A 27,180-nucleotide genomic window follows, 5' to 3' on the forward strand; every position below is an offset into this window, starting at 1 on the left:
TAATTTTCACATTTTTTTTTTTAATATCTATATAAATGTAACAGTTTAAATCCATTTACCTACACTAGACAGAGGTCAAATATTAATGCAGTTGCTTTTGCCACCGTGCAACCTTTAAGATGAAATCTTATAAAACCTTGTACATAGCATGGTTTTGGAATTACTGATGCAAATATGAATATTTGACTCCTAGAGGCATCAGTAGGAGTCAACTGCAGATGCACCTACAGGCATCACTCATGTAATGGAGTTAAACACAGAGGTTTCCTCGCAAGAAATTGCAGATGAAACATTCTCATGCTTTCCCAATTATTTCCCCAACTTAAACATATGAACCTGACAGTTCAAAGTTCTGAAAACCAAAGTTGCAGAAAATACACACTATACCTATCAATCTTCCTGTCCTTATCAGAAAGAGTAGGACTGGATTGGGTCAGGTTTGGGAATAGTAAAAAAAGAATTTAAAAGATTGAGAAATTTTATACATCTTGTCTGCATTTTAAGGGCACTTGGCTGGCTAAACAGGGAACTGCAGGCAGCAACATGCACATCCTCTAAAGCTGACAGGACAGGAGGTGTGGGTGTAGATTCTGGAAAATCCTTCTGTAAAAGCAAATAGTATTTTGAGGGACTGAGAAACCTCAGTGTTATCCCACTGAAAACACTGGCACATTCTAGGGAAACCCCCCATAAGGAGAATCAGAACCCAGAGTCTGCATCAGAAATTGATGGGGGGGGGGGGATACCCCAAGCTGCTCCTGCATCTTCCTGTTCAGATTCAGAATCCTCAATCTCTTCAGGGAAAAAAAAAAAACAGAAACTATTCTAAAAGCATCAATAACCTGAATTAAATGCTGATCCAGACCAAGTAAACTACTCCCATCTAAAGAAATTTGAGTAGAAGATGCATGGGTTTCTTTTTGACGGGAAAAATGGGGTCAGCTATGCTACTAATGGCAGTAGCCGCTACCCCAGGATGGGCACAGCAGGGAAACCTTCCATGTGCCCAATGAGGGTACCCAAACAGCTGCAGTGGATGTGGCTAATCCCCTGGGCTACAGTGGTTGTAGATGCTACACCAGAGAAATCCAGGGTAAAAGATGAGTGGTATGTCACCAACCTAAGGCCAAGACAAATTGCTAGCTTGTGGTGGTAGCAAAGGCTGTTTAACTTTTTTTTTTTTGTGGCTTGAAGAAGGACTGACCATGGGACTGGTAGTCTGTTCCAACATGGTCAGTCCAAAAATGGTGCCCCTTTCCAGGGGAAAATGAGCAGCAAACAGTCCACAAGTTACTTTTGACAGAAAAGCACTTTGAAAACACTATGGCAGCCCCAAGGAAAAATAAACAATTTTGACAGAAACTATGGTTTTAAACCGTTGACACTACTTTTAAATTGACAGGAAAAACGAGTGCTCCATTTAAAAGTAAGTTACAGTATTGAGACAGTCTGTTAAAACACAGCAATCCTAGCTTTACAATAACTTTCCTTTAGTGAACAGCAGTAAAACAAATACATTTCAGGAACTAGAAATTCCACCCCAAAGGGAGCATATCTTCCCTGCAAATGAAGCACAAGCTGGTCAATCCTCAGAAAAGCATCCTCTTCAGCAGCAGTAAAACTCTGAAGGGCTTCATGTTTTACTCCGTTAAGCTCAAGCTGCTTGACAGTTTTGGCACATGGAAGGTTCTCTGAAGCTTGGGAAGCTGGCCGGCTGTTAACCCATACAGCTAAGGCTACTGCAGCAGTTGATCAATATGCTGAACATCTTGCATCTCTCAGCCTTCCTAGGAACACCTGGGAATTCTACAAGATACTCAAAATGCAACGATAACCCTGCACATACAGCTACTGCCAGGTCCCAAAAACCATGCATGCATAAAAATAATACCGGGACCAGCAATTCAGGCAGCAATCAATTCTTTAATTTAAGTGCAAAAGCACATACAAGAGTGGAAAAAACAGACCGGTTTCAACACTAATATATAAAACACGTGACCTTTTAGACCAGGTGTTAATAAGCCTCCTAATTTAATTATCCACTTTTTTCTTTTTTGTTTAATACATCATGCCAACTAGTTTCGTTGTTCCTTGGTCCACTAATTTTGTCAATTATTGTAAAACTGAAGGATGTTTTAGCATGTGTTAAACAATGTTTGTAGAAGGCATTTGTTATTTTATGATTTTTTCACTTCACTAAGATGTTCTGACATCCTAATTCTAAGTGGTCTAGAGGTCTGCCTTACATAAAAAAGAACATTGACAACTGACATAAATAACCCAATCGGAATTACAGTTTGCAAAAAATGGGGCCATCAAAAACCGGAGATGCACTTTTGCTACTAAAAGTCCTAGTTTTAAGAATTTTGGGACAATGGACACAATGTTCACAAGGGTGACAACCTATTACAGACTACCCTCTTAGGGGGACCTCTAATTGTAGAGTATCCCTGAGGTATCCTTTTTTATAATGGTTAAAGATGGAATCCAAATTCCTCCCTTTTCTGAAACAGAAATGGCATCTATCCCCCAGCATTTCAACTAGAGTAGCATCAGCCAGCAATATATTCCAGTGGTGTTGCACATGTTCCATCAGAGCACCTGTATTCCTACCATAAGTCACCACAAACCTAGGCGGTGACATTTTTGTGTTTATAAAAGGAGAAGGCTATCCAGTGTCATATTATCAACCTTATTCTGGGCTTGTAAGACTTCCCCCATTTTACACCCTCGGTCCCCGAATCTGGACCTCAATGCATCCCTATAGTATTTCTGCTTGGCCGGCTCAGAACAAATCCGTTTTACCCTCAAACTGTGATTTAGGAATGTTCCTACAAATATGGGGTGATAATAGCTGGTGCCCTGGAGCAGGGAGTTGTATTCGGGGAATTTGCGATACACTTCAGTAACTAAAGTGTGATCAGGTGCCCTGGATATCAAAACATCCAAAAATGTGACATTATCCCTATGATGGTTCAATGTAAAATGAATTCCTCATTTATTCGCATTCAAGTAACTAACAAATTCTTGAAGATATTCAACATCTGATCTTCAGACCATCCAGATATCTTCTCCAGATATCCATCTCACCCATGAACAAATTAAGGGAGTCATCATAAATAAGCTGCTCTTCGATATATGCCATAAACAAATCTGCATATATTGGCGCAAATGATGCCCCCATAGCAGTACCCTGAACTTGTAGGAAACTTTATTTTTACAAAAAATAATATACATGTTCCGCAAGAACAAGCAAGAATGTGTTAAAACCAGGGGGGTAAACGTTCAGATTTGTATAGCCAAAATTCAAGGGCATCTATACCAGCCCAATGGGGGATGTTGGCATACAGGGCTGTCACATCCAATCTACATAATAACCAAGCTGGTTCAAGTTGCGTTTCCGAAATCACTTGAAGAAACTCTGTGGTATCCCTGATTCTAGCCCGTACCCATTTCAATAATGGTTTGAGGTATTTTGTAAAGAACTGTGATAGGGGTTCAGTCAATGAGCCCTTCCCAGAGACAATAGGTCTCCCTAGTGGATTGGTAGGATCTTTGTGGATTTAAGGCAAAAAATATATATATTGTCGGCTGGGATCAGAGATAGTTAAATGTTGCTTTGTGGTTTTGGCGACGATACCTTCCTCCATGGCTGACTCAAGAAACTCAGCAAAATGTTTCTTGAAGTAGGAGGTGGGGTCAATATGCATGTATGTATAGTAGCGGGCATCCAAACGTTGTCTCAGCCTCTTCGTCATACAGTGTCCAGTCCTGGACTATCACAGCCCCACCCTTGTCAGCCCCTAGGATAACCAGTTCATGATTATTGTCTAAATTTGAAATATACACTCCCATTTTAATCTTGGAAATATTATCCGGCTTGGGAGTGAACTCGCTGGAGAGAAAATGTAGATCTTTAAGAATCCTATTCTGGAACATGAGCACATTGTGGTTCATGGGTGGCGTAAACCCAGACTTATGGTATCTAAAATCATCCGACATATCCGATTTTCTATCCTAAAAAATATTTTTAGATTAAAGGTTTCTACAAAATGTTAATACATTATTAACAAAAGCATCCTCAGGGACAAAGAACCCCGGTGTAAAGGACAACCTTTTATTTAGTTTACCAATTTCAACAGGAGAGAGGTTATGAGATGAAATATTAAAAACATTTTTTCGCAAACATTTGTATTAGATCCTCCATGTTGGTTACTACTCCAATGTTTCCTGACCCCCCCTCCTCCTCCTGGGTCTAAACCCAAAGGGCCATTGGAGTTCCTCTTTCTGCACCGGTGAACCCACAGTACCCACAATTTCCCCCTCCAAACCAGGAGGATTCTTCACCAGTGGTATCAATACTGGACATGGAACCCTTTAGTATGGATCTCGGCCTCCATGTTGGTTACTACTCCAATGTTTCCTGACCCCCCCCCTCCTCCTCCTGGGTCTAAACCCAAAGGGCCATTGGAGTTCCTCTTTCTGCACCGGTGAACCCACAGTGCCCACAATTTCCCCCTCCAGACCAGGAGGATTCTTCACCAGTGGTATCAATACTGGACATGGAACCCTTTAGTATGGATCTCGGCCACTTTCTCTTGGGTGGGTTCTTTCTAGATTGAACAAAATAAGTATAGAGACAAAATCTTATCAGACTAAAGTTAGTTATGTCAGGACTTGCATATGCATTAGCATCACTGTCTTGTCTGTGTACAACCTGATGCAGGAATATGGAAGTTAAAAAGCGGGCCCAACTTACCAAAAATAGATAACCGTACAGATTCCAGGACGTATCCCTAAATAGTTAAGGGCAGGCATAGAGAAGACGGCTTGTACTTCTGAAGCAACATACTGTCAGCCACGATTTAGGAGAACCTAACATTTTACTTAATTCAGTTAAACTTAGTGGAAAAATAACCATAAGATAGCTTCTTTAAAATCAACAAAGAGAGGACACCAGTCAGCTGTCCTTTGTAATACAGCCTGCATAAACTGTTAGCTGCCTAAAATGTTACTGATAATGAAATCAGTCTACGACCATGCGACCTAGACAGGACCAGTACTCCACACTTCTGAAGAAATCTCGGTCTGCATTCTACCACTTTAGCTAGGACTGGCAATACTGAAATTAGCCTACAGCTGTAAGAGGTAATGCCTACAGCTGTAAGAGGTAAATGTGATCACCTTTATGTAGATCAGTGATAAATGCTGTTACGTCCTGGAAAAAAAGGCGAAGAGAGATACCACTAGTACCTCAGAGGATTTAAAATCCAAACTGGCAGCATTTAAAAAAAAAAAAAAAAAAAAAAAAAAATGCACATGTTGGAACTACAGGGAGACTGTGGTACTAATATTACACATACATGAACTGCTTTCCAAAGGAGGTTGCGCAATTCAAAAGTGGAGCAAATAATTACAGTAAATTCCACAGCGGGATATTAGTCGCAAAAGGCACTGCACCTTGTTACAATCGCGAGGGTGAGATGAGATGCAAAACAGAAGGCAGCTCTCATGGCCCAAGAAATTACAGTCACAGATACTTGGTGATACAAAGACAATGTTTCTTAACTCAGTATTATAGAATCACAGTCATAGCTGTTGAAATGATACCAGTACAATATGTACATAGCTCTTTAAATTCTGTATTCTAATAGCACTACCAAAAATATTTGTATTTAGGAAAAGCATATTAAAATACACTGAAACTTATAAACTGTTTCTACAAGGATCAATAACTTAGGTGGAGCAGCTCTGCCTACATGGGCACCGAACAATTAAAATATTTTTTTTTTCGTGAGTGGAGGCATACAAAGCAACAAGGGAAAGACAGACTTATTTCACGTCTTTAGACAAGATGCTGTCAGTGTCTGTAAATTCATCAAAGACGGTATGATACCCTTTCCCAGTGCCACCCTTTCCCAGTGCCACTCTATAGGGATCAGAGTGGTACTCGGCCACTGCTAACAAGGATTAGACAATGCTATTCTATAGGGGTTCCGAGTAGTACTCCGCCACTGCCAACAATAGGGATTAGTCAGTATCATTCTAAAAAAAATCTCAGTGGAATGGTAACATGTAACCCAAAAACATAATGCATTTGCAGTTTAAAAGACAATGCTCTTTACTTTAGGAATCACTAGTGAGAATTAGGGTACTGTAGTTCTATGGAAAGTAGATGAGAACAGGATTACCAAAGGGGGCCCCAAGTGGGCAACTGTAGTGAGTAGACACGAGATCCCCACCCTCCCATTATATATTTCATTTTTAGACAGAAAATCACTGTTTCAAATGCACACTGTTCTTTTAACATGCATCAGTGTCAGGCAGGCACTTTTCATGGTCAGACAAATGCAGAAAAAGTGTCACCATTTAGGATACATAAGCTAACAAAAATACATGTCTAGGTTTACATCACTAAGTAAAATCAGAAATGTGAAACAGTAAAGCTATCAGTCAATGGACAAACCTGTAGGGTTTTATTGATCTACTCCTCAATATATGTGGAGCTAGTAACTGTTTCTGCAACTCTCACAACGTTAAATATTTCACTTTTCCATTAACCCAACGATTTAAGGAGATCATAATCCCACTATACTCAACCCTCATTAAAACAATAATGGGGTACAATGCACCGTTTGTCATTCACCTGACCAGTCATATGCAACAGCCACAGAGATTCCTCACTAAAAGAACCCAAGATGTCCTATGCGTACTGCCTCGTCATGTCCCTGTACTCTGCCTTCAACAGAATGAGGAGTGATCTATGCTTAATCTACAAGGCATTCTGAGCCATACCTGATGGATCTGCTACACATCGCAAAACAGCACAAGAATTACCCAATGCAAGGATCTAAAAACCTTGTCTGTGACAAACAAAACATGCTGGAGGGACAGGTATGTCTCTCAAAAGTTACCCTTCTCTGGAACAGACTCCCATTTATGTGAAGCAGAGCTTATTCAAATGCAGTTTGGACCAATGGGCAGGAAATCACAAATTCCCACTAGCTTGTCACCTGTATCCCTTAACGACAGGGGCAGCATGTAGATGTCTTAAGGCACAGGCATATACCAAAGCCAGTCTAGTCACTGGACATGGATAACTTGGAAAATTGGGGCATGAATGGCTAGGCTTAAAAAGATTGCAGGGCCATTAGCCTATCAACATCCTAGGATTCTATGAACACAACATAACACCCAAATAAAGGAGACCATGTGAATTTCTTGGTGGCCACCTTCATATAGTTTTTAAAAAACATGTAGGTGGGTAAGAGGTTTAGTCTAGTTTCCACTGAACAGAAGGAGTATCAAAGAGCTTGCCATTCACTTCAGTAGGCATGCCTCTAGGTTCGATACAAAATGTCCCATGTCCCCTTCATCAGTAAAGTCCAGTTACCATGGAGTTCAGTATGTATGCACACCCAGGACAGGCCTGCCAATCTCTGAAGTGAAAGGGTAGTACTAAACTGCCAACGAGTTTTAAAATGTCAGTTGAAATTCATATCTAAATAACCCCTATCATACAGCATAAAAGCTTATGTATACCAGTACACCACACACAAACTCTGCCCGTCAAGCTACAACATACTGTACATTCCCATTTCATACATCTCACACTACACTATTTGCACATAGCAGCAAACTGAGCCAACCACAGCCCCATTCAAGCGAGAGTTAAGGCCATGACCTGCACAATCAGTCCAGGACAGTATGCAGGCCTCTCAGTGACACCAGTCCAGAGGAAGAGTTAACATTTACTATACAAGCTTTGCTTTGTGATCTCAGCTAGGCAAACCTTTCCTGAAAAGTGCTAATGCTACAAAACAGTATCAGCTACAATAAACAAATGGACTATACAGTGAGGCTCACAAAACAAGCGCTCACTGGTGCTTCTCCAAAAGGAAGTCTGAACTTGTGAAGTCACTGCTCTTTTCAACTCGTAAGCTCATTAAGTCAGCCTATGCTCCTATGAAACATCAAAAATTTTCGTAAGTCCCACCTCACAGAACGTGATTGAAGATTACCCTATTTGAACAGACACTTTAAAGCTATGTAGTTAAGGTTCATATACACAACGCAAGTAGAATGTTACAATCGAAGTGGAAAAGGATGATGCTGAAATGGGGGGGGGGTCAAGAAATAAGGAGAGAATAGGATTTCGGATGCAGATCATAGAACAAGAACCACAGATATTATTACACAAAGTTTTCTAAGAACTAAGACAACAGAATAAAGAAAGGAATTTTTGCAAATAGGAATGACTGCAAGTCGGTATGTAGAAAAGCAAGACGGATAGAATTTACTGCAAAGGAACCAAGGTATAGGGAGCAAATAACTGAAGGAAAGGTAATATAGTGGGATGAGGCAAAAAGAAATTTGGAATGAGGCTAAAAAGAAATTTGGAATGCAGGTTACAGACTGCTCTCTCTATCAGACTACAGGAGAACAGAAAGGGATAGGAGAGTTCTAAGTGCAAGACCAGCTGTGGTAGAGTTTTAAGTCAAGTCTAGAATAGAAGCTGCTGTTAAAAAGGGATAAATTAGTAGGACATATAACATATGGCAGGAGAACTCTAAAAATCACTCAGACATTAGAAGTGACTATGGAGAGACCCTAGAAAGCAATTTACAAAGGAACAATGGCAGGACATCTGTAGATCTCCCAAGTATATGACAATTACAAAGGTTTATGAGGTTTGCTTGGAAGTGGCTGCATAGGTATGTTAGGACCTAAACAGACTACATAAAAAATTTCCTCATGTAGACAGCAAATGGTGGAGGTGTGATGGAAAAGAGGTAGCTGGGAACATGAGCTGGGGCACAGAATTTGAATTGCCTATACATAGTAAAGCTTTACTAACGAAGGCTACTCGCTGCCAAAAAAGGAATAGCTTGAAAATGGAAATCAAAGTCCAAACCAACTGTTGCGGAAATACTGATTAATATAAAAAAAACTACAAGTGGGATCTTTAGAAAAGGGAAGGAGCAAATTACATAGAAATATCGAAGTTATGGGAATAATAAATGAAGAGTTCAGGAGGTGGGATGAAGTTTAAAAGAAGGCAAAAAAAGTGAATAATTCTTAAAAAAAGCATACATGTAACGTATAATGCATAAATGACAAATGCTTATATGGTTAGTTTTCTTTTCTACTAGTGTATGTGTGCCTATATTTCAAGTAATAATTTAAAAATTTTTCATAAGCCCCATTAAACCTAATCATGTGACTAGTTAAATATTGACAGATCCTTCCTACCCCATCATCCGCCCTCCTAAATTCAAGATCTGATATGGTTAATCCTCATTCATTCTTTACGTATGGGTATCTGTTCCGAGCTCAGAACAGAGCCGGCCATTTTCCAAGCTCGCGTCAGCTTCAAACTCTCGAGCTAAACTCTTACCCACAATTCCCCTCTCCCTGTTGATTTCATTTACTGCGTTGCCATCTGGTAGTGTCAAGCTACTTCTCTTGAGCCAAGTACAGTCAATTGTTGTTTAATTGCTTTACAAATTACTTTTCTGCCAGAAAAGTTGATATTGTATTGTCTCTTGCCCCATCGCATCTAGGAGTTCATATTTTCCTCTGGTTCCTTTTTTCTGTCCTTTATTTACCCTTTTTACCGCGAGGTAATTTCTTCTTACCATCGTTGGTAATCCCTTTCCTTTTCTCTTTCATACCTTCGGGTATTCTCTTGTACCATTGTTGGTACTTTTCTATTTATTAATATGGCAAATAAAAAGGGTAGTCCGGGGTTTAAGTGGTGTTCTGATAGTGTACATCAGAAGTAGGCAGTTTGTGTCCACAATGTGTATTGTTTGGGAGGTTCCCATTTATCTGTTGAACCACCTTGTGATATATGTGAAAACTTTTCTAATAGAACTTTGTTAGAAAGGAAAAATAAACCGTTACTGAAGGGACTTCTAAAATCTCCCTTTTCAGAGGCTATTTCTGGGCCAGAGGTCTCAACCCCTCCCAAAGCCCATAAGAAAATGGATGTTTCTACCAAGGCTAAATCCTTCCCTTCGTCCCCGGCTGGGGACTTCACCAACCAAAATCTAAAAAGGCCAAAATTTCGGCTCCGGCGCTCTGTCAGCCCCAGTGATTTTGGTGCCCAGATCTTCAGCATCGAGGCCTTCGGCTCCACTAGTGATTTTGGCTCAGTCCTCTCCTGCAGCCTTCTACACATCGGCACCAAGGGTCTCCTCGGTTCAGACATTAACCATTGTATCGGCACCGACCAGTCAACGCAGACCTTGACCGCATCGACTCAAAAGAGATCTTCCTCGGAACAGAGGCCTTAATTAATGACTCCAGTTTTGTCGGTTCCATCGGCACAGACAACCACTTCAGCACCAATCCCTGTCCGTGCAGACAATCACATCAGCACCGATGATTTCTTCGGTGCAGACTACATAGTTCAGTCTCTCAGCACAGTTGTCCTCTGTGCGATCAGATGAGATGGGCACAAAGTCTGCCTCTTGTGGACAGGCCTGTTTCTCCCAGTCTCTGAGGTCCACTAGAAGTCTTTCTGAACATGATGTGTTGCGTCTTGTGGACCAGGCATTCTTGGCCAGAGGTATTCCACCTCCCCCAGGAAGGATCCTTCCTTGGGAGGTCACCCATCTCCAAAGACACCTTCTTATTCTCCTCCTTCACTGCCTTTGAAGTCCATGGATATAGTACAGTCTTCCCCTTCTGCGGTTCCCTTTCTGGATCTCACCAAGGAACCGCAGTTGCCTTCGTGGCAGGAAAGTTTTGCTACGACCCAGGAAGTCAGCTGCGATACGCATAGCTTGCTGCTCCATAGCCATCCAGGGACTCGTCTGCTAGCTGAGCCACTTTGGGGTGGAGTGCCCCTTGTCCTTGACATACACTACTCTCCGGGTGGACCAGCCTTCCAACTGATGGAGAAGGCCTTCGCTGCTGCTGGCAATACCAGACTATCTATACCTCCGCCCTCCTCTGGTACACTGGTTTCACAAGTCGCACCTAGCGGACACCGAGTGCAAGGGCCTCAGGACATATTCCCTCAGGAATCCCTATTTTGTCTTCCCCAGCTTCTCCCGCTAAGGAGGTACACCGGAAAAGGTTAGTGTAAGAGGAGGAAGCACATGAAGCACATGGACTCCACAGAGGAGTCACTCACCGAAGACACAGATTTTGATGAGGGAGAAGGATCCCCTCGGTTACCCTCTGAGGTATCCTTTGGTGATATCCTTGAAATTCTGAAACAGAGAGGTGACTGGCAGCCCTCTAATCCGATCCCTGAGAAATCTGTTTTCCTGCAGGCTTTTCGCGCCCGGCTCCCTACCTCCTGGGTTACTCCACCTGCCTATGAACTTGTCAAGTTCATCGTGCAGCGTGCTTGGAAGGCCCCCCGATTACTGTTGAAGCTATTCCCCGGAGGCCAGATAAGATCTTGTCCCCTCCTGCTTCAGACCGCCACTGGTCCAAAGGTCTTCCTGTAGATGCTTTGGTGATGGCGGCCGCAACAAAAAAGGATCTGGCAGAAGAAAGCCAGACTGTCCATCTGCCTAACAGAGTCCCGGGGCCCTGGACAGAATTGGAAGCACACCTTTGCTATCAAGTCCCGGAATTATATGGCACATTTTACCAGGCTTCAAAGGGATCTGGTTTCTGAGCGCTCTGAAACCTTAGCTGGTGCGGTGTCTGACGAGGTCTGTGACAAAGTGGCCTCTCAGCTGGCCACCACTGAGTCAATATCAAACTTCTCTATGCGATTAATCTCGCGCATCAGAAGGAGTAGCTAGAGCGGTGGGTTCAGCTGTGGTCTTGAGATGGCCTGGATGCACTTGTGCAACTTCGCGGAACCTTTTAAGTCTTCCTTCCTTAATGCCCCCATTGAGCCCTCCTCATTGTTTGGGCCCAAAGTTAAAAGCACACTGGCCAGATGTGAACACGACAGTAAGACCCTTTCTGCCATAGGTGTCAGTTATTCTTTTCCCCCGAAACCAAAAGAGTGGGAAGATATGGTTCAAGAAATCTCAGGGTCCTTTCCGTGACATACAGGCAGAGTTCTCCCCCAGAGGCGGAGGGGGAAACGCACAGGGAAGACTCCCCTTTTGGGGCAGAGGGGGACAGCGTAACCAGGGTTCCAGGGATTCTTTCCCTGGTCAATCCTACCAGCGCTCCTGAAGAGCAGCCCATCTCCCTTCCTCTGGAGGTGGTTGGGGGACGTTTCTCCTTGTACCCTTCTGCCTGGCTAACTATCACCACCGATTCTTGGGTACAAAGGATCATAACCAGAGATCATATCCCCTTAGATCTTTGTCCCGTCAGACGTTCCACCCAGTCAAAGGGAAAAAGCAGCACTAGAGACAGAAAAGCTGCTCAGAAAGAGTCATCCAAATAGTCACTCCAGACCAGATAGGATGCGGATTCTACTCAAGACTATTTTTGGTGCCAAAGAAAACTGAGGACTGGAGACAAATTCTGGATCTCAGTATACTGAACAAGTATGAGAGTACAAAAATTCCGGATGGTCACTATACAGTCTATCCTCCTGCTTTTGGAAAAAGATGATTGGATGTGCTCTATAGATCTTCAAGTACTACCACATAAAGGTGGGCAGGCCATCACAAAGATTTCTGCGCTTCTGTGCGGGAGCCAGTCACCATCAGTTCAAAGTACTGCCCTTCGGACTCTCTACATCCTCCAGAGAGTGTTCACAAAGTGCGTGGCAGTTGTCACAGCTCACTTGGGACTTCCAAGGATTCCAGGTGTTTCCGTACCTAGATGACTGGCTCATTTCCACCCCTACCAGACATCTACTGGAAAAAGCCCTGGCATACTCTCTCCTCGCTGCTCAAAGGCTAGGCATAACTATAAACTGGCAGAAATCCAGTCTCACCCCATCTCATTCGACAGAATTCATAGGGGTTATCTTGGACACAAAACTGCAGAGCTGCTTTTCCAGAGCACAGAATTTTAAGGATAAAGCAACAACTAATTCCAATCCTTTCAAAGGAAAAATCTACAGCTCACTCTGTCATACAGCTGTTGGGTTCCATGGCAGCATCCATCACCATTGTTCCCCTGGCCAGGTTTCACATGAAGCTTCTACAATGGCTACTGCTCACCCAATGGTATCCCTTTCAGCATACTCTTTCAGCCATGATTCTAGTAACCCACAGGAGCAAACAGGATTTAAATAGGTGGATGTCACACAATCTCTCTCAATGGTCTCACCCCCTTTCCCCCAGCAACCCAAGGCCACAGCAACCACGGACGCCTCCCTGATGGGGTGGGGAGGGCTATGTCAGGGACAGACAGTCCAAGGCACTTGGTCCCAACCGGAGGCCCATCTGCATATAAATGTTCTAGAGCTGAGGGCGGTGCTTCTGGCATTGCAAGCATTCCATCCCCTGCTGCTGTCTGGTACAATTGCGATTCAGACAACATGGCAGTTAGTCTGGTACATCAACAAGCAAGGTGGAACCAAATCTTACCCCCTTTGTCTTGAGGCCATGAGGATATGGCAATGGGCGATGGCTACCAACAGTAGAAAAGCACATTCCCAGGAGTTCCAACGTGATAGCAGACAGACTCAGCAAATGCATTCTGCAACCTCACGAGTGGTCCCTGAATCCCTTGATAGCGGCGGAGATCTTCCACCGCTGGGGCCATCCTTGCTGTGACCTCTTTGCATCCCTTTGCATCCCCAGCCAACTACAAATGCAGCAACTACTTCGCCCTGATTTCCCCTCCGGGACAGTCTCCCAGGGATGCTCTAGTCCATGACTGGCCCTCGGGTCTTCTCTATGCATTTCTGCCCTTTCCTCTCATTCCCCAGTTTCTGAAGAAAGACCGGCGGTTGAAGAGCAAGGTAATCCATATCGCACCATATTGGCCACGACAGATTTGGATCCCATTCCTTTGGCCTCACCTACTATATAGACCATGGATCCTCCAGCCAATCCCAGAGTTGATCTCACACCCACAGAACCTGATTCATCCCAACCTAAACAGCCTGAAGCTAATGGCTTGGTTACTCCAATTCCCTTGATTGCCAGGCAGAATGATCTTCCTTTACCAGCATGTGATATTCTCATTGCTTCTCATAAGTCTTCCACTAGAATTACTTATCTGAGCAAGTGGAAAAAGATTTACCTGTTGGCTGAAAGATAAACTAGACCCCTTTTCAGCACCAATGTCGATATTAGACTATCTGGCCAACCTGTTTCAATCGTGTCTATCGGCCTCTATCACTAGAGTTAATTTGGCTGCAATTTCTAATCATGAGGGTGTCCAAGATTCCTCTCATGTCCCATAAGTTGTGCAAGGCCTTCATAAAAGGTGTGAATCATATGAAGCCACCTTTTAGAGAACCTATTCAACCATGGGATTTATCACTAGTTCTACAAGCTTTGACAATGGCACCTTCTGAACCAGTATCTTCTTGCTACCTCAAGTATTTGTCATGGAAAACCTTGTTTCTGGTCGCTATTACTTCTGCCAGACGTATTTCTGAACTTCAAGCTTTATGTATCAAGAGTCCATACTTGCTTTTTCATAGAGATAAGAGTGTCTGAGAACTAATCCGTCATTTCTGCCTAAAGTGATTTCTGAAATGTCCATTAATCAAGCCAATGAATTGCCAGTTTTCTTTCCCAACCATTCAGAGGAGAGTATTGCTTACATACCCTTGATATACACAGGCAAATCCATTTTACCTCAACAGGACTAAACCTTTTTGTAAATCTGACCAGTTATTCTTGGCCTTTTCTGGATCTAGATTAGGATCGGCTGTTGCTAAGGTCACATCAGCTAGATGGTTGAAGGACTGTGTGACCTTTATTTACACACAACGTAATATCTCGTTGCCTACTACCATGAAAGCTCATTCAACTAGGTCGGTGGCAACTTCTGCTGCCTTCCATGCCAGAGCTTCTTTACAGGACATCTGTGCAGCCGCAACTTGGGCTACGCCTCATACCTTCATTAATCATTACAAATTGGATTTGGCCTCCAGGGGAAGAGCATCTTTCAGTTCTATGGTGCTCAGGAATGTCCTTCCATGAGAGCCTCCCAGGAATAGAGGTAGCTGGGGACTCTGTCCCATACGTAAGGAATGAACGAGGATTAACAATATCAGACAAAGAGGATATGTCTTACCATAACGTTCCATCTGTATTGTTGATCCTCGTTCAGTCATTACGACCCTCCCTCCTTCCCCCTCCTGTGGCTTCTAGTGGATCTCACCATCCAGTTCTCATAGGTTATTTGACCAGAGATAGTCACTACCTTCTTTAACTTGCAAACTCAATCTGAGGCAACAGGGAGAGGGGAATTGTTGTAAGAGTTTAGCTCAAGAGTTTGAAGCTGATGCGAGCTTGGAAAATGGCCGGCTCAGAACAGATACCCATACATAATGACTGAACGAGGATCAACAGTACAGATGGAACATTATGGCAAGACCACTTTTTCTCATTCAGCTCTCAAATTAGTTACTTAAAATAAGCTTACCTGATTTACATTCTATTCACAATAAATGGTGAAATGGAATATGGACATAAGTGCGTATACTTCCTATAGTAATTCCAATAAAGGAATTGCACTTCAACAGTTAAATCAATAAAAAAAGACAGATTCAAGCACTATACATACGAGCTTGCAGCTCATCCATCTGGTTTTCTCGCTGCCAACAGGTGATGCCAGGTGGTGGCTCTGTGGACAGAAGTAACAGCTCTCGCTTCAGTCTGGAGACTCTCTGCATTGCCCTGAAAGTTAAAGACAACAATTAGTGTGCAGCAGCAACTAAACACTGCTTAACAATCAGCTGTAGCCACACCCAGCACAAGAATGTAGGACTATTTCCTCTATGCCACCAGTAGTGCTACAGGATGTTTATTTGAAGTCCATCACAAAGAGACATCAAACAGAAGTACAGAAGTTATGCTTCAGAATATAAACCAAGCACAAACACAGACTGAGGGAAAGGCAGCATGTTCTTCAGCAGGCTAAATAAAAGACCACAAACTAAGGCACAGTTGAAGAAACGTAATACAGAGAATGCTGATAATGTCTAGGATGCCCTCCAAGCAAACTTTACTGGATTCTCATGCAATGCTGTAGACTTACAACTCATAACTATGTAATTACTGGAAGAAGAAGAGTGAAGGCCAGTGGCAGCAGCAGAGTGTCTCCCTGGCATGAACGATGCACTTCTGAAGCACACTGAATGCTCCTGTTCTACAGGTTATGGTTAGGCCACACCACAAGTTCAAGAGGACATACACAAAATGAGACATCAAGCTGCTAAGAACAAAGTGGAAAATTATTATTGCCCAATATCAGTTTTGCAGTGTTCCAATACAACTCTTCATGCCTGCTTGCTGGAGCTCTTCCAGAGCACTGTTCCACTGTGATCACCTACCTTTCAGAAGCCAATAAATCAACACTTCTAATAAGCTAGACTACAACTGGTAAGGAGTGTGAACAGCACTGCTGGATGATTACTTGTTCTCAAAACAACTACCCACTGCTAGAGAACTTTTGCCTCCCCATCTCAGAACATGTGAAGACTGCTGTTCCCAAGCAGGTTCTTACTTTATGGTTTGAAGCCTGTTTGCAGTAGCACATCAAGAAAAAGGCTTGAGCTTTAACATAGCTAAATCTAAAGTCCATCAATTAACATCTGGCACTTTAAAGTGAGCCATCAAATAGCCCCTATCCCCATGAATCCATTTTAAGTTTTTTAATCTCAGAGGTGATTTTATGTATGCAGTTCTTCTATAGATAACGCTACCATTTCAGGTCTCTACTAAGCACATTACCTCTGTCTCCTCCCAGTTTACTCATATGGGCTGTATTATGATCCTGTCCGTTAAGTAGAGTGCTGAACCACTACTTAAGTTACTCTGCTCATCTCTGCCACAGATAGGACTACATTCCAATCATGTTTTTTTTTAATGACCCAGCACCAGTCCTACACAGAAAGGCATCCAGCTTCCTAGTCTAGACAGCTGCTTCTATAATACTGCACATTCATTCAGTCCCAAGGTTCAAGCCACAGTAACAACGCACACGATCTCCCCATCCCTCACATCTTTATTTCTAATCTCCCCATAAAATTATTACCTTTAGTCACTACAAACACCATGCTGGATCTCTGGAAAAAAATTATACAAAGTAGATCCAAGCCTATCAAAAAAGGTTAAAAAAAGAAGTACCGGTGAAGCAAGACTCCAATTTTTTTAGTGTAGAATTACCCCCAGATGACAACAGCTTTATGCTACATAAATTCTTATGCCAACAATGTTGGGATTTAAATTTTTTTTTTTTTGGAAAAAAATCTAACAAATTTAGAAAAAGCACAGTGAACAAGAAACAGACTTTAGATAAACATGCATAGTGGAGAAGGTTTTGCATCTGAAAATGAAGGCAACAAAATTGCTAAAAGCACGAAAGAGCTGTTCAAAGACCACTGCCCTCTGTACTGTGGTTCACTGTTCATGGTTTGTCTGAGAAATTGTTGCGTCTTTCGGCTTTTCCTGGTTAGGGGTTGCCACAGCGGAACTCCGGTCCGCTAATGATTGGCAGCAGATTTTTACGTGCAGAGTTGCCAGCTCTGACGTACAATCTTCAATGAAGGTATGCCCATTCGCGCATATCTCCACACAGAAGACGCTCTAGCTGAGAATTGAACGGGACAACGTCATACTGTGAGGTGACAACGCTACCGCAGCACCACCAACGCAGTGGTTTGTCTGAGAAAATATGCCATTCAAATCAGAGCAAAATGTTTAAAGACTGAACTAGTTTGCAAAACTTGGGGGGGGGGGGGGTAAAAATCACACTGTACAAGAAATAAAGTTCAATCCACAGAGGCCAGTTTCAATTTATGCAAATTATGAGATGGAAATGAGAAGAGGCGGAGAAGTATTTATTCCAATGAACCCTCTTCCTACTTGGAGATTTTTTTTATTTGTTTACACATTTTGGCACTATGCAGAGTCATCATAAAAGGCAAAATCATACTTTCTTTTTAAAAGCTCTACTTTGCAACTGATAATGACGCTTGCTGTTCCTGCCAGTCTAGCCAATTCTCGCTGTGAGCTGTTTGACCCGGGCAAACAAACTGCAGGTGCCCAAAAAAAGCTCACAGGCCAAGAATGGGTATATATAGACAAAGATTAACTCAAATGATAATCAAGAAATTCTTGCTAGAATAGTGAAATGTGCATGGCCTTACTATACCTTTGGATACTAAAGTATGCAGTGTCTTCACTATCCTTGCTAGAAGGACCTTTCAGAGACACTGGGGACATGTTTGGTAGTTCTTAAAGGGCTTCTGCCTCAAGGATACAGTTACTCTCACTCTTGGGACATGTTGATCAGTATATTTATATGCCAGTGTCACTGCGGCACCAAGCCAGAGTCATGTGTGCCTTTCTCAGGCTGGTATGTTTCCATGATGTGTGCTTGGTGTGATAGCAACCAAGTTGCCATTAGGGCCCCATCATGACCACGGGGGAAGGTACCAAAATAGGAAATGCTACCATTACATCAACTGCCAAATAGTGATACATGGGAGTGTGCCACCAATGTGTCAGCCCAGCATCCTGGCAGTGACCATGATTCTCATGTCTGGCACACAAGCTCATTTGACCACCTCTTCATGCATAGTAGGATGCCTATGGCATTAGTTGTACTTTGAAAAAATGTACTACTGAGCACTAAACCACTCCAGTCTGCAACACTATGGAACTGCCAAAGAAAGGTACAACACCAGTGTCACACACACTCTCACTGAGCAAGTGCTCGGCCTGCTGAAATCCCGTTTGTTACCTGGAGGAGTCTGAGGGTGCCCTTCAGCATGACCTAGCTACTGCATCCAGGAGGTTTACTGCAGTTGCATTCTGCACAATATGATTACGCACAAATCATAAAACGCGGAGCCTCCAATATCAGTCATCCTATGACAAAAGTGTTGTCGGCCAGCCGGCAGAAGTAGATTGGGACCATGTGCTGCCAGCTTATGCACCATACATGGCTGTGGAGGCAAAGAGGCAGAGTCTAGTCCAAAACTATGGACCATGTCGCTCAGATTGGTGCTACCTTTATTACAAAAAGCACAGTGTACAAACTGGGGCCTATGCTGTGTGGTGCAAAGCATACTGTCAAGAGTATAGGAGACAACTCCTTTAATCTTTACAGAACTACATATACTTTGCTGAAATAGAGTTGTATACACAATATACATGGGTACATATACATATATATATATATATATATATATATATATATATATATATATATATATATATATATATATATAATGTGTACACACAGGTTTACTACTGAAATGCAGAAAGCACTTCCGTCATGTCATTAAAAATTAAAATATAAAGTCGGAACTGTAATCCTGACTCGTATACAATATCGACCATCAGTTCACTGGTGCCTGCATTCAATGTAATTCAACATGGCTTTAGGTGACGTCAGTCACCCAAGCTATGCAGCATAACTTACCATTAGACTGTCAAATCAATGGCACATGTTTATTACTGTTTTGCAGGGGGGGGGCTTGCCCCTGTACCCCCCCCATGTGAGCTGTGCCCCTCACACCCCCTGCAAATTATATACACCCAACTCCAAAATCACACTACAGTGAGGCAAAGGGTAAATTCCCTGTTCCCCATTGTACCGTGATCTCCACTCATAATACTGAACTCAGACTACAGAATTACACTGCACATACGCTACTGTGAATTTGTTGTAGTCCAATTCAGCTTTGTGCTTCTTTGAAAAGTGCCTGCCACGTTGTTTCACTACCTGACAACGGAATTTCAAACCTATACACACACCCATTTTACATATGCATACATACATATATACTGTTTACTGCCAGCGTATATTTTCAGTCATGCCTGACTTAACCGAGATGTGCAGTGAACTGTGTTGGCAAGAAGCAAAATGTTGAACATATCTGTATTGCTTTATGTGGTTAGTTTAGGAGTCTGCAGTGAAATATTTAGGTTATGTTTAGCAGTAGTACTGCTTAAATAGGTTATGTTTAGTAGTAGTACTGCTTAAATAGGCAAGTTCATTACTTGAAAACTGCTAGTGGAAGATGTGACATAGTAACTGGAAGAGATGTGTACATTTAACCATGCATCAGTGCAGTATTCCACCAGAGACCAATAAAATTGTCAATTACGTAGAATCCAGTTACTGGATAGCAAGTACACTGTCTGGATGCCAGCAAAGAAATATGAAGACCCTGAAAAAAAAATCAACCAGAAAAGGAGAGGAGAAAACATGTGCCGGAAAGAATACTGCAGCTGTTCAGCAAAAAGCAGTCAAAGGTTCAGCACTGGTACAATAGATAGCTTCCAGGAAATTAAAATCAATCAAATGTACTAAAAGGTATTAAAATACAAGAAACCTCGAATGAATGTATCAACTCAAGTTATGTAAAACTGGAAAAACTTCCTTATATATTAACTGATGAAAATTGAAACAGAAAAAAAAAAATCAGAGGCTGAAAAGACAAGACTTTTTAGAGTGGTTTCAGAGACTGAAATGAAGAAAAGGCTGTTTCGATAGGAGGTTTCTCAAGAACGGTTTCAAATGAATAGCAAAAAGTTAGAAGACAGAACCCGCAGACAAAACCTGAGATACCAGGGAAAAGGCTGTTCATTTTATAAAAGCACAAATAAGCAACCAGACTTCACAGCAAGTTTTTTTTTCCAACTGAAAAAACACATTGAGTGTATGCTCCAAACCTAGCCATGAGAATGCATCTTTACTAATGCCTTGGCTGCTATCATGTCAGCAGAATGAACTGATCCACTGTGGCAGTTAGGAAAAGCATTAAAATGTGGAGACAACGTATTTGTGGAAAATGGAGAAGCAAATTAATTTCAGCAATCCGGAAGAGAGAGAGAGAGAGAGAGAGAGAGAGAGAGAGTTAGGCGTGAGATTCAAGCAGCTCTATCCAGCCATCTTCAGAATATTTCTCCTGGAGGATCAAACACATTTTTGAATACAGAACAGGGTAAGATGGCAAAAAGGCTTATCCAGCAAAAAGTGAACCATCAAGTAAGCAGGGTGAGTCTGCTTCTCATTCCTTCTATAATAAAGCTCAGAGAGAGACTGACAGTGAAATCTTCTCTAATGTTTCAAAGGAAAATACTTGGGACACAGAAAAAAAGCACAGGTGTTAATAAATCTTACCTTGGACTTGGGAGATGGATATCAGAAGACCAGCAACACTTTGAAGCTTATGGAGTTTGTTAAACTTGTGGGTGGACTGTAAAGTATGTACACCTCTTTATGGCATTAATGTTTAAAAGGGCACAGACGGGGGAAAAGTAGAAACCCCAAGTAGTTCTTAGTATTTGTATAAAACATTTCATGGAAAAAAAAAACTGCAAGCTATTCTGTAAATTAGTTTTTTACTATGCAGTCAGGGATATTAAATATTGGGGGAGTATGCTGGGGGGGGTCTTTTCAGTGACTGTTGTATAGGTTAAACATACTAAACAAGTACTTTATCTTAGTTGTAAGAAATATATGCTATACACAAACTTGCTTCTGTCCTGCCTTTTTTAGCTTGTTAAAGTTAATACAATGATGTGACCTTAGGCTGCTGATGTGGGGGTGTGGTGTAACAGTGTACCGATTTAGGATGAAGTTCCCTTGTATTTACAAGGGTGGAGGCCTAGATTAAGGTCCTTGACTTAAGTTACAAAACAAATTAGCCTCACAGACATAAGGCGCAGAGTTGGAGTCTCACCTTTAAAAGGGAAACTGGCTAGGCTTAAAATGGCCCACAAAGGTAGCTAGCCTAGTACGTAACTATGAATCCAAGTTTCTTTTTTGGAGGGGTATGAAATTCAGCTCGAAAAAGACAATGTTGTAAGGCATGAAAAATGCATGGCTTCTTGCATCTGCACAAATATTAACTTGTTTTGCCACCCCATTATCAAATGCTCTCGGTAGGAGAAAATATATATGTCTGCAACTGAAGGCAGTTGAACAGGGGGAATTTTGTACATTGTGCTCAGAGTGATTTTTTTACAAAGACTCTTAAATCGTTTGCAAAATTGTTAGCCTTTCTTTTAACAATGATAGCTACTTTTACATGGGGACAGGCTGTCTGCAGGAGCAAGCAATTAATCTTGAGAGGTCTGAGAATTCTTTTGCCGAGGGAAATGCAGCCTTAACACCTATGCATTTAACAGAGCAGTACATAATTTTGTTTTATTTAAATGTAGCGGATGCATTTTAGGGCCAAAAGTTAATGCTTACTAAAAGCATGCAAGCTGTTTAATCACATCTGGGAGAGGAGAGAGAGAAGAAAAGAACAGAAAGCAATCATAAGTGGGAACACACGTTGCACATTGTAACATTTGCTTTAGCATGGGAAATCTTAATTTCAGATTAGGTAAATGCCTGTGGGTGCAGCTGTTGATTTGGGGCAACTATTCCTATCTGGAGGGTTAAATTTTAATTTCTTAAAAATGCACATACTTTTGTGTGAGTTTTAAGTTAGGGGATGAGGGTGTTCAGATTCAATATTTTTTGTTGGTGGCTTTTCATGAAAGCAACTCATGAAAAATGTGATATATACCTTCACACTGAGATGAGAAGAAATGTCTATAAAAGCTCAGCCTGTCAGTGACTAAATGTAAGATAAAAGTTGGAAAGTCACGTATTGAAAAACTGACTTGTATAATAGGCAGGAACAACTACTTTTTATCATAATGGTTACTCTATATTATCTTAGAATGTAAATGGCCTTACATTTATACACAAAAATGAAGGCCTATTGAATTATCTTATCTTGAGAAATGCAAACGTGCAAAAGCAATGCTGCAGGAGATGCATATGTATTTGACAAAAAAGACTTCAGGAAGGTTATTCAACAGAATACCAGGTACAAAGGAAAATGGGAGGGTGCTGATTCACAAGAGGGCTACAATAGTGATAGACAAGGGGGGAAAAGTTCTGGAAATAAGGGGCCCATTAGCAAAGGAGGAGGATTACACTGGCATGTATTTATATTCTACTGAAAACTTCTATCATGAAACTTAAGAAATTTTGAGAGAAATAATAATCAGCTTTTGGCAGGAAATATTACTTAAAGTTGGGGACTAGAACTTTATTTGCAATAGTGACAATCGGGACCCAGAAGGAAAAAAAAAAAAAAAAGGAGGGAAGACTGGACAGAAATTATACTTCACAGGAGCCACCCTTAGGTCATACCTCTCTTTTTAAGGAGGACTGGGCCATGTCAATCTTACCGGGGTGAATTTATGAATAGCCATCCAGTTGTCCGGCTTAAAAGCAGAAAAAAAAAAAGTGTGGCACACTGCTTAACTTGGCAAGGAGTTTGTACCATTGAAGCTGCTGAGTAATCAAGTCTAATCCTCTTCTTTGTTGGAGTAGATTTAGACCTCTGTCCCTAGTGTCAGCTGGAAGGACTTATGGAAGTGAAGTTCTTGGACTACTAGATCCCTCACAGCCCTAAAAACAAGGCAATGAATTCCCCTAAGGTGTCTATATGAAACGGACTACAAGGATAAATCCTCCAGTTTTTCTTGGTAGTGAACATTTTAAATTATGTTCTGGAGTCTTTCAACTGCCCGACATGTTTATTAAGGTACATCCCAAAAGGGGGCATTGTACTCAATGATGGTTCTAATCAATGTGGACTATAAATGAGACAAGGACTTCTTTATCTGGAAGAAATAGCTTTTCTTATCAGTTGTACAAAGTAAAAGGATTTCCTAACCACTGTTGCAATGGGATGGCCAAACGTGAAGGAGCTGTCCACCCAAGTACCTAGGTATCTCAAGACCTTTTCATTTTGAAGTGGTGTGTTACGTATGCTACAAGCTAGGAAATGTTTACCAAATGTTTGAGCCCATTTTTAATGTGCAAGTTTTTGACAAGTGTAAGCTCCTGCTGGTCTGCCTATATATTGGGGGGGGGGGACGATAACTCCCAACTTACACTCATCCACAGACTTTGCTAACCACATATCCCCATTTGATAAGTGGAAGTAGATACTGAACTGCAGAGCTCCCAGATCAGTCCACCATCACGATCTTGGAGGACACACCCCTTATTCTTTACAAGTGCGAGTCCTATCCCTGAGCCAGATGGCTATCCACCTAAATACAAAAGGTATATGGAACTCCTTCAGCTTACTTATAATAGTTGCACGTTGTGTAGTATTGAATGTCTTAGCAAGGTCAATATATACTGTGTGATCAGCCTGCCCACTGTCTATGGTCTGAGTAACCCTTTTAAGATGTTCACCAGATTCATTAGAAGGCCTCTGCTCTTAACACTAAACTGCTGGGGACGGGTTTGAGAAGATTGACATCACAACTAATTAGGCCATTTGCATACAATACTTGTTGTCTGTAATTCCCAGAGTCAGTGGTGTGGCCACCCTTGTGAAACAGCATCACAACAGCCGTGCACCACTCCCACATACCAAAGTGACTTATTCAGGATGAAGAGGTTGGAGTAGGTCCACCAATGCTCATTTAATGCTATTAATTAGGCAACCGAGAATGTTGCTGGGTCCCATGAATGAGGTGTTCATTTTGGAGAGTACTTCCAGTATGTTATATTCGATGATGGTTTAATTCCATCAGGAATAAGTGGGCTTGGAAGAGTTGCCCTTCGGGTGAAGCTAGCATTAAATCTGTCAATATATTGGCTATATCTATTGGAACAGAGTACACGGTATCATTATGAATTAGCTCCAAGCAATACGGAGTGTTTTTTTATTTTTCTGACATAACCAAAGGATTTAGTGCTTGGCTTCTGTAGTTCGTCTAAATTCATGGGATGTCTGCTTTTCTGATGTCTTTGTTTAGTTTCTTACCCGTTTGATATTCATTAAATTTGGGGTCTTTTGTACTGCTATATAGGTTTAGGAGTTTCTTCCTCAATTATATACTGTAGTTTATGGATGCTTGCAGACAACAATGCTGCTTTGCTTTTAAACCTTCCCATTTCCAGGGATATCTAAGGGATTGAATTTAATAAATTTTGATACTGAGCAGTTATGCAGACATGTTTTACTTGCACCAGCACAAATTAGTAATAGGTTTTTACTTAAATTTAGAAACTTCACAGAATTGTAAGAGATTTGAATCCTTCAAAATCCTTGAATTCTTTGATACTATTTTCTAACAGTTTGGAGATTTTGAAGGAGAATATTACTCTTCTGTGGACCGAGTTGACCAGTGAGGGGATACCTTTGGGATGGTACATACAGATGCTAAAATTTGTTACAACCAAGTCAAAGTATGACAATCTGGCATAGGGAGCTCCTGTTTATAAAAATCTAAAAAGTCACCCAATATAACAGCATTCCTACTTATGGGAAGTGCATTAAGAATATTTAGGAATGTGGTGCAATTTTCTGGAGACAGAGGTTCCTGTAGCATGTGATGATCGGATAACTGATATTTAGCATAATTCGAATCTCTAAGCTGCACTTGTGACTCACCAGGTTATATGTCTCGAGATAATATGGTCTATAATAAGTATAAGCACACCACCACAATTTCTATCGAGTCTAAATGAGTGGTAAGCAAAAAACCCAGACAGAAAGAGAGCGCTGTATGAGCACTTAACTAGATTTCTATAACAATACATACATGAGAGTGCTCAAAATGCAGGAGGGCCTCAAGGTCTGGGCAGTTTGTTGTTAGGACTTTAAGTAGAGTTGGGAGGGCCATCAGCTAGACCCTGCTTAAAAAAAAAAAAAAAAAAAGCACAACAGGGGTGGCAAAACATTTTGCCAGTGTGCAGAATCCTTGGAATTCAAGGTGCAAACTATCCTTGACAAAGCAAGTATGCATCATTCCAAGATGGCACATACTGACATCCCCCCCCCCCCCGCATTAAGACACCAGGTGCTTAGCCAATTGTTAAAGCCAATTTCTCTCTTTTTTTTTTTTTATTAATCATTTTTGTTGCTACAAGGAATCCACTCAATACCAGGATCCTTCCTGCATTTGTGACATACATGGAGACCTCTGTAATGACAGTCTCTCTCTGCATCCTCAGGGATTTCTCATGCCAAGTCATTTACTCCAACAAGGGCCACCACCAGGTCACACTCATCTGTCAGGTATCGAGTCTTCAGATCTCTTGTGCAATGTAGACAGTCATGACCCCTGAGAGACAGCTCAGTGTACCTGCTTTAGGCCAGCCTCGTGAATGTAGAACCAGTGTGCTTAGTGACTTCATAGATAAATCACGGACACACCTGTTTGTATTTGAGCCTTGCACCTACTAGTCTGTCAAAGCTTGAACAAACATGCAAGTACCTCAGCGTATAATAACTGCGGGTATTTGCAGAGAGTGGCGTAGGCAAGTGATGCCCAAAAGAAGCATTTGGAGAGTGTGGCCACAAATTTGGCCAGGGACGTGACACTATTTCTGAGAGATGCAAGTTGTAAAAGGTTATCTGTCAGCATTGGGCAATTCTTAACATATTTCTCGAGTGTACCAAGTCCTAAGGAGTCAAGGAATAAGGGAATGTGGTGGTGCTGCAGTAGCGTTGTCGCCTCAGTTAGACGTTGCCCATTCGATTCTCAGTTAGAGCATCTGTGTGGCGACATGCATGAATGGGCATTCCTTTGTTGAAGGTTGTGCGTTAGGCCCGGCAAGCCAGCACGTAAAAAATCTACTGCCAATCATTAGCGGACCGGAGTTCCGCTGTGGCAACCCCTAACCAGGAAAAGCCGAAAGACAAGAACAAAAGCTTTAGTTCCTGGATTAAAGTATCCGTTAAAAGAATAGTAGATTTTAAAAAAAATTTAATTTAGGCTTGTGCCCCAAGTTAACAGTATTCAGTCAATATTCTAGTGTGGCTTTGCTATAACAATTTGTTGGATGTATAGGGTGAATAACAGGATTATATTGTTTAGACTCCTCGTCAAGTATCAATACGAGGTGAATTATAAATGTAGTTAAAAATTACATAGAAGCACCACAAAAGCTATGCAATAAATTAATTAGGTTCATAGTTGCATAGTAGGCTAGCTGCCCTTGGGGGCCATTTTAAGCCTAGTCAGTCAATTTCCCTTTTAAAGGTGTGAATCAAACCCTGCATCTTAGGTCTGTCAGGTGAATACCTAACCATTTTACCCCCCCCCCCCAAAAAAAAGGCTGCAAAATTGG

The 27,180-nt window shown here is 41.7% G+C and overlaps 1 protein-coding gene across 4 annotated transcripts in view; it reads right to left on the minus strand.

Annotated features, from left to right (window-relative positions):
- Nucleotides 1–27,180, minus strand: part of UBE2T (ubiquitin conjugating enzyme E2 T) — a 370,592-nt gene that overhangs the window by 307,818 nt on the left and 35,594 nt on the right. For all 4 annotated transcript variants that reach the window (XM_044076503.1, XM_044076500.1, XM_044076501.1 and 1 more), the window contains exon 2: nt 15,625–15,737. In XM_044076503.1, coding sequence (XP_043932438.1) covers nt 15,625–15,733 — 109 coding nt within the window. In that variant the 5' untranslated portion in view covers nt 15,734–15,737. The remainder of the gene's footprint in view (nt 1–15,624; nt 15,738–27,180) is intronic.

Source organism: Protopterus annectens, chromosome 7.part0, assembly GCF_019279795.1.
Source record: "Protopterus annectens isolate FY-2018-M chromosome 7.part0, PAN1.0, whole genome shotgun sequence".
NCBI lineage: Eukaryota > Metazoa > Chordata > Ceratodontiformes > Protopteridae > Protopterus > Protopterus annectens.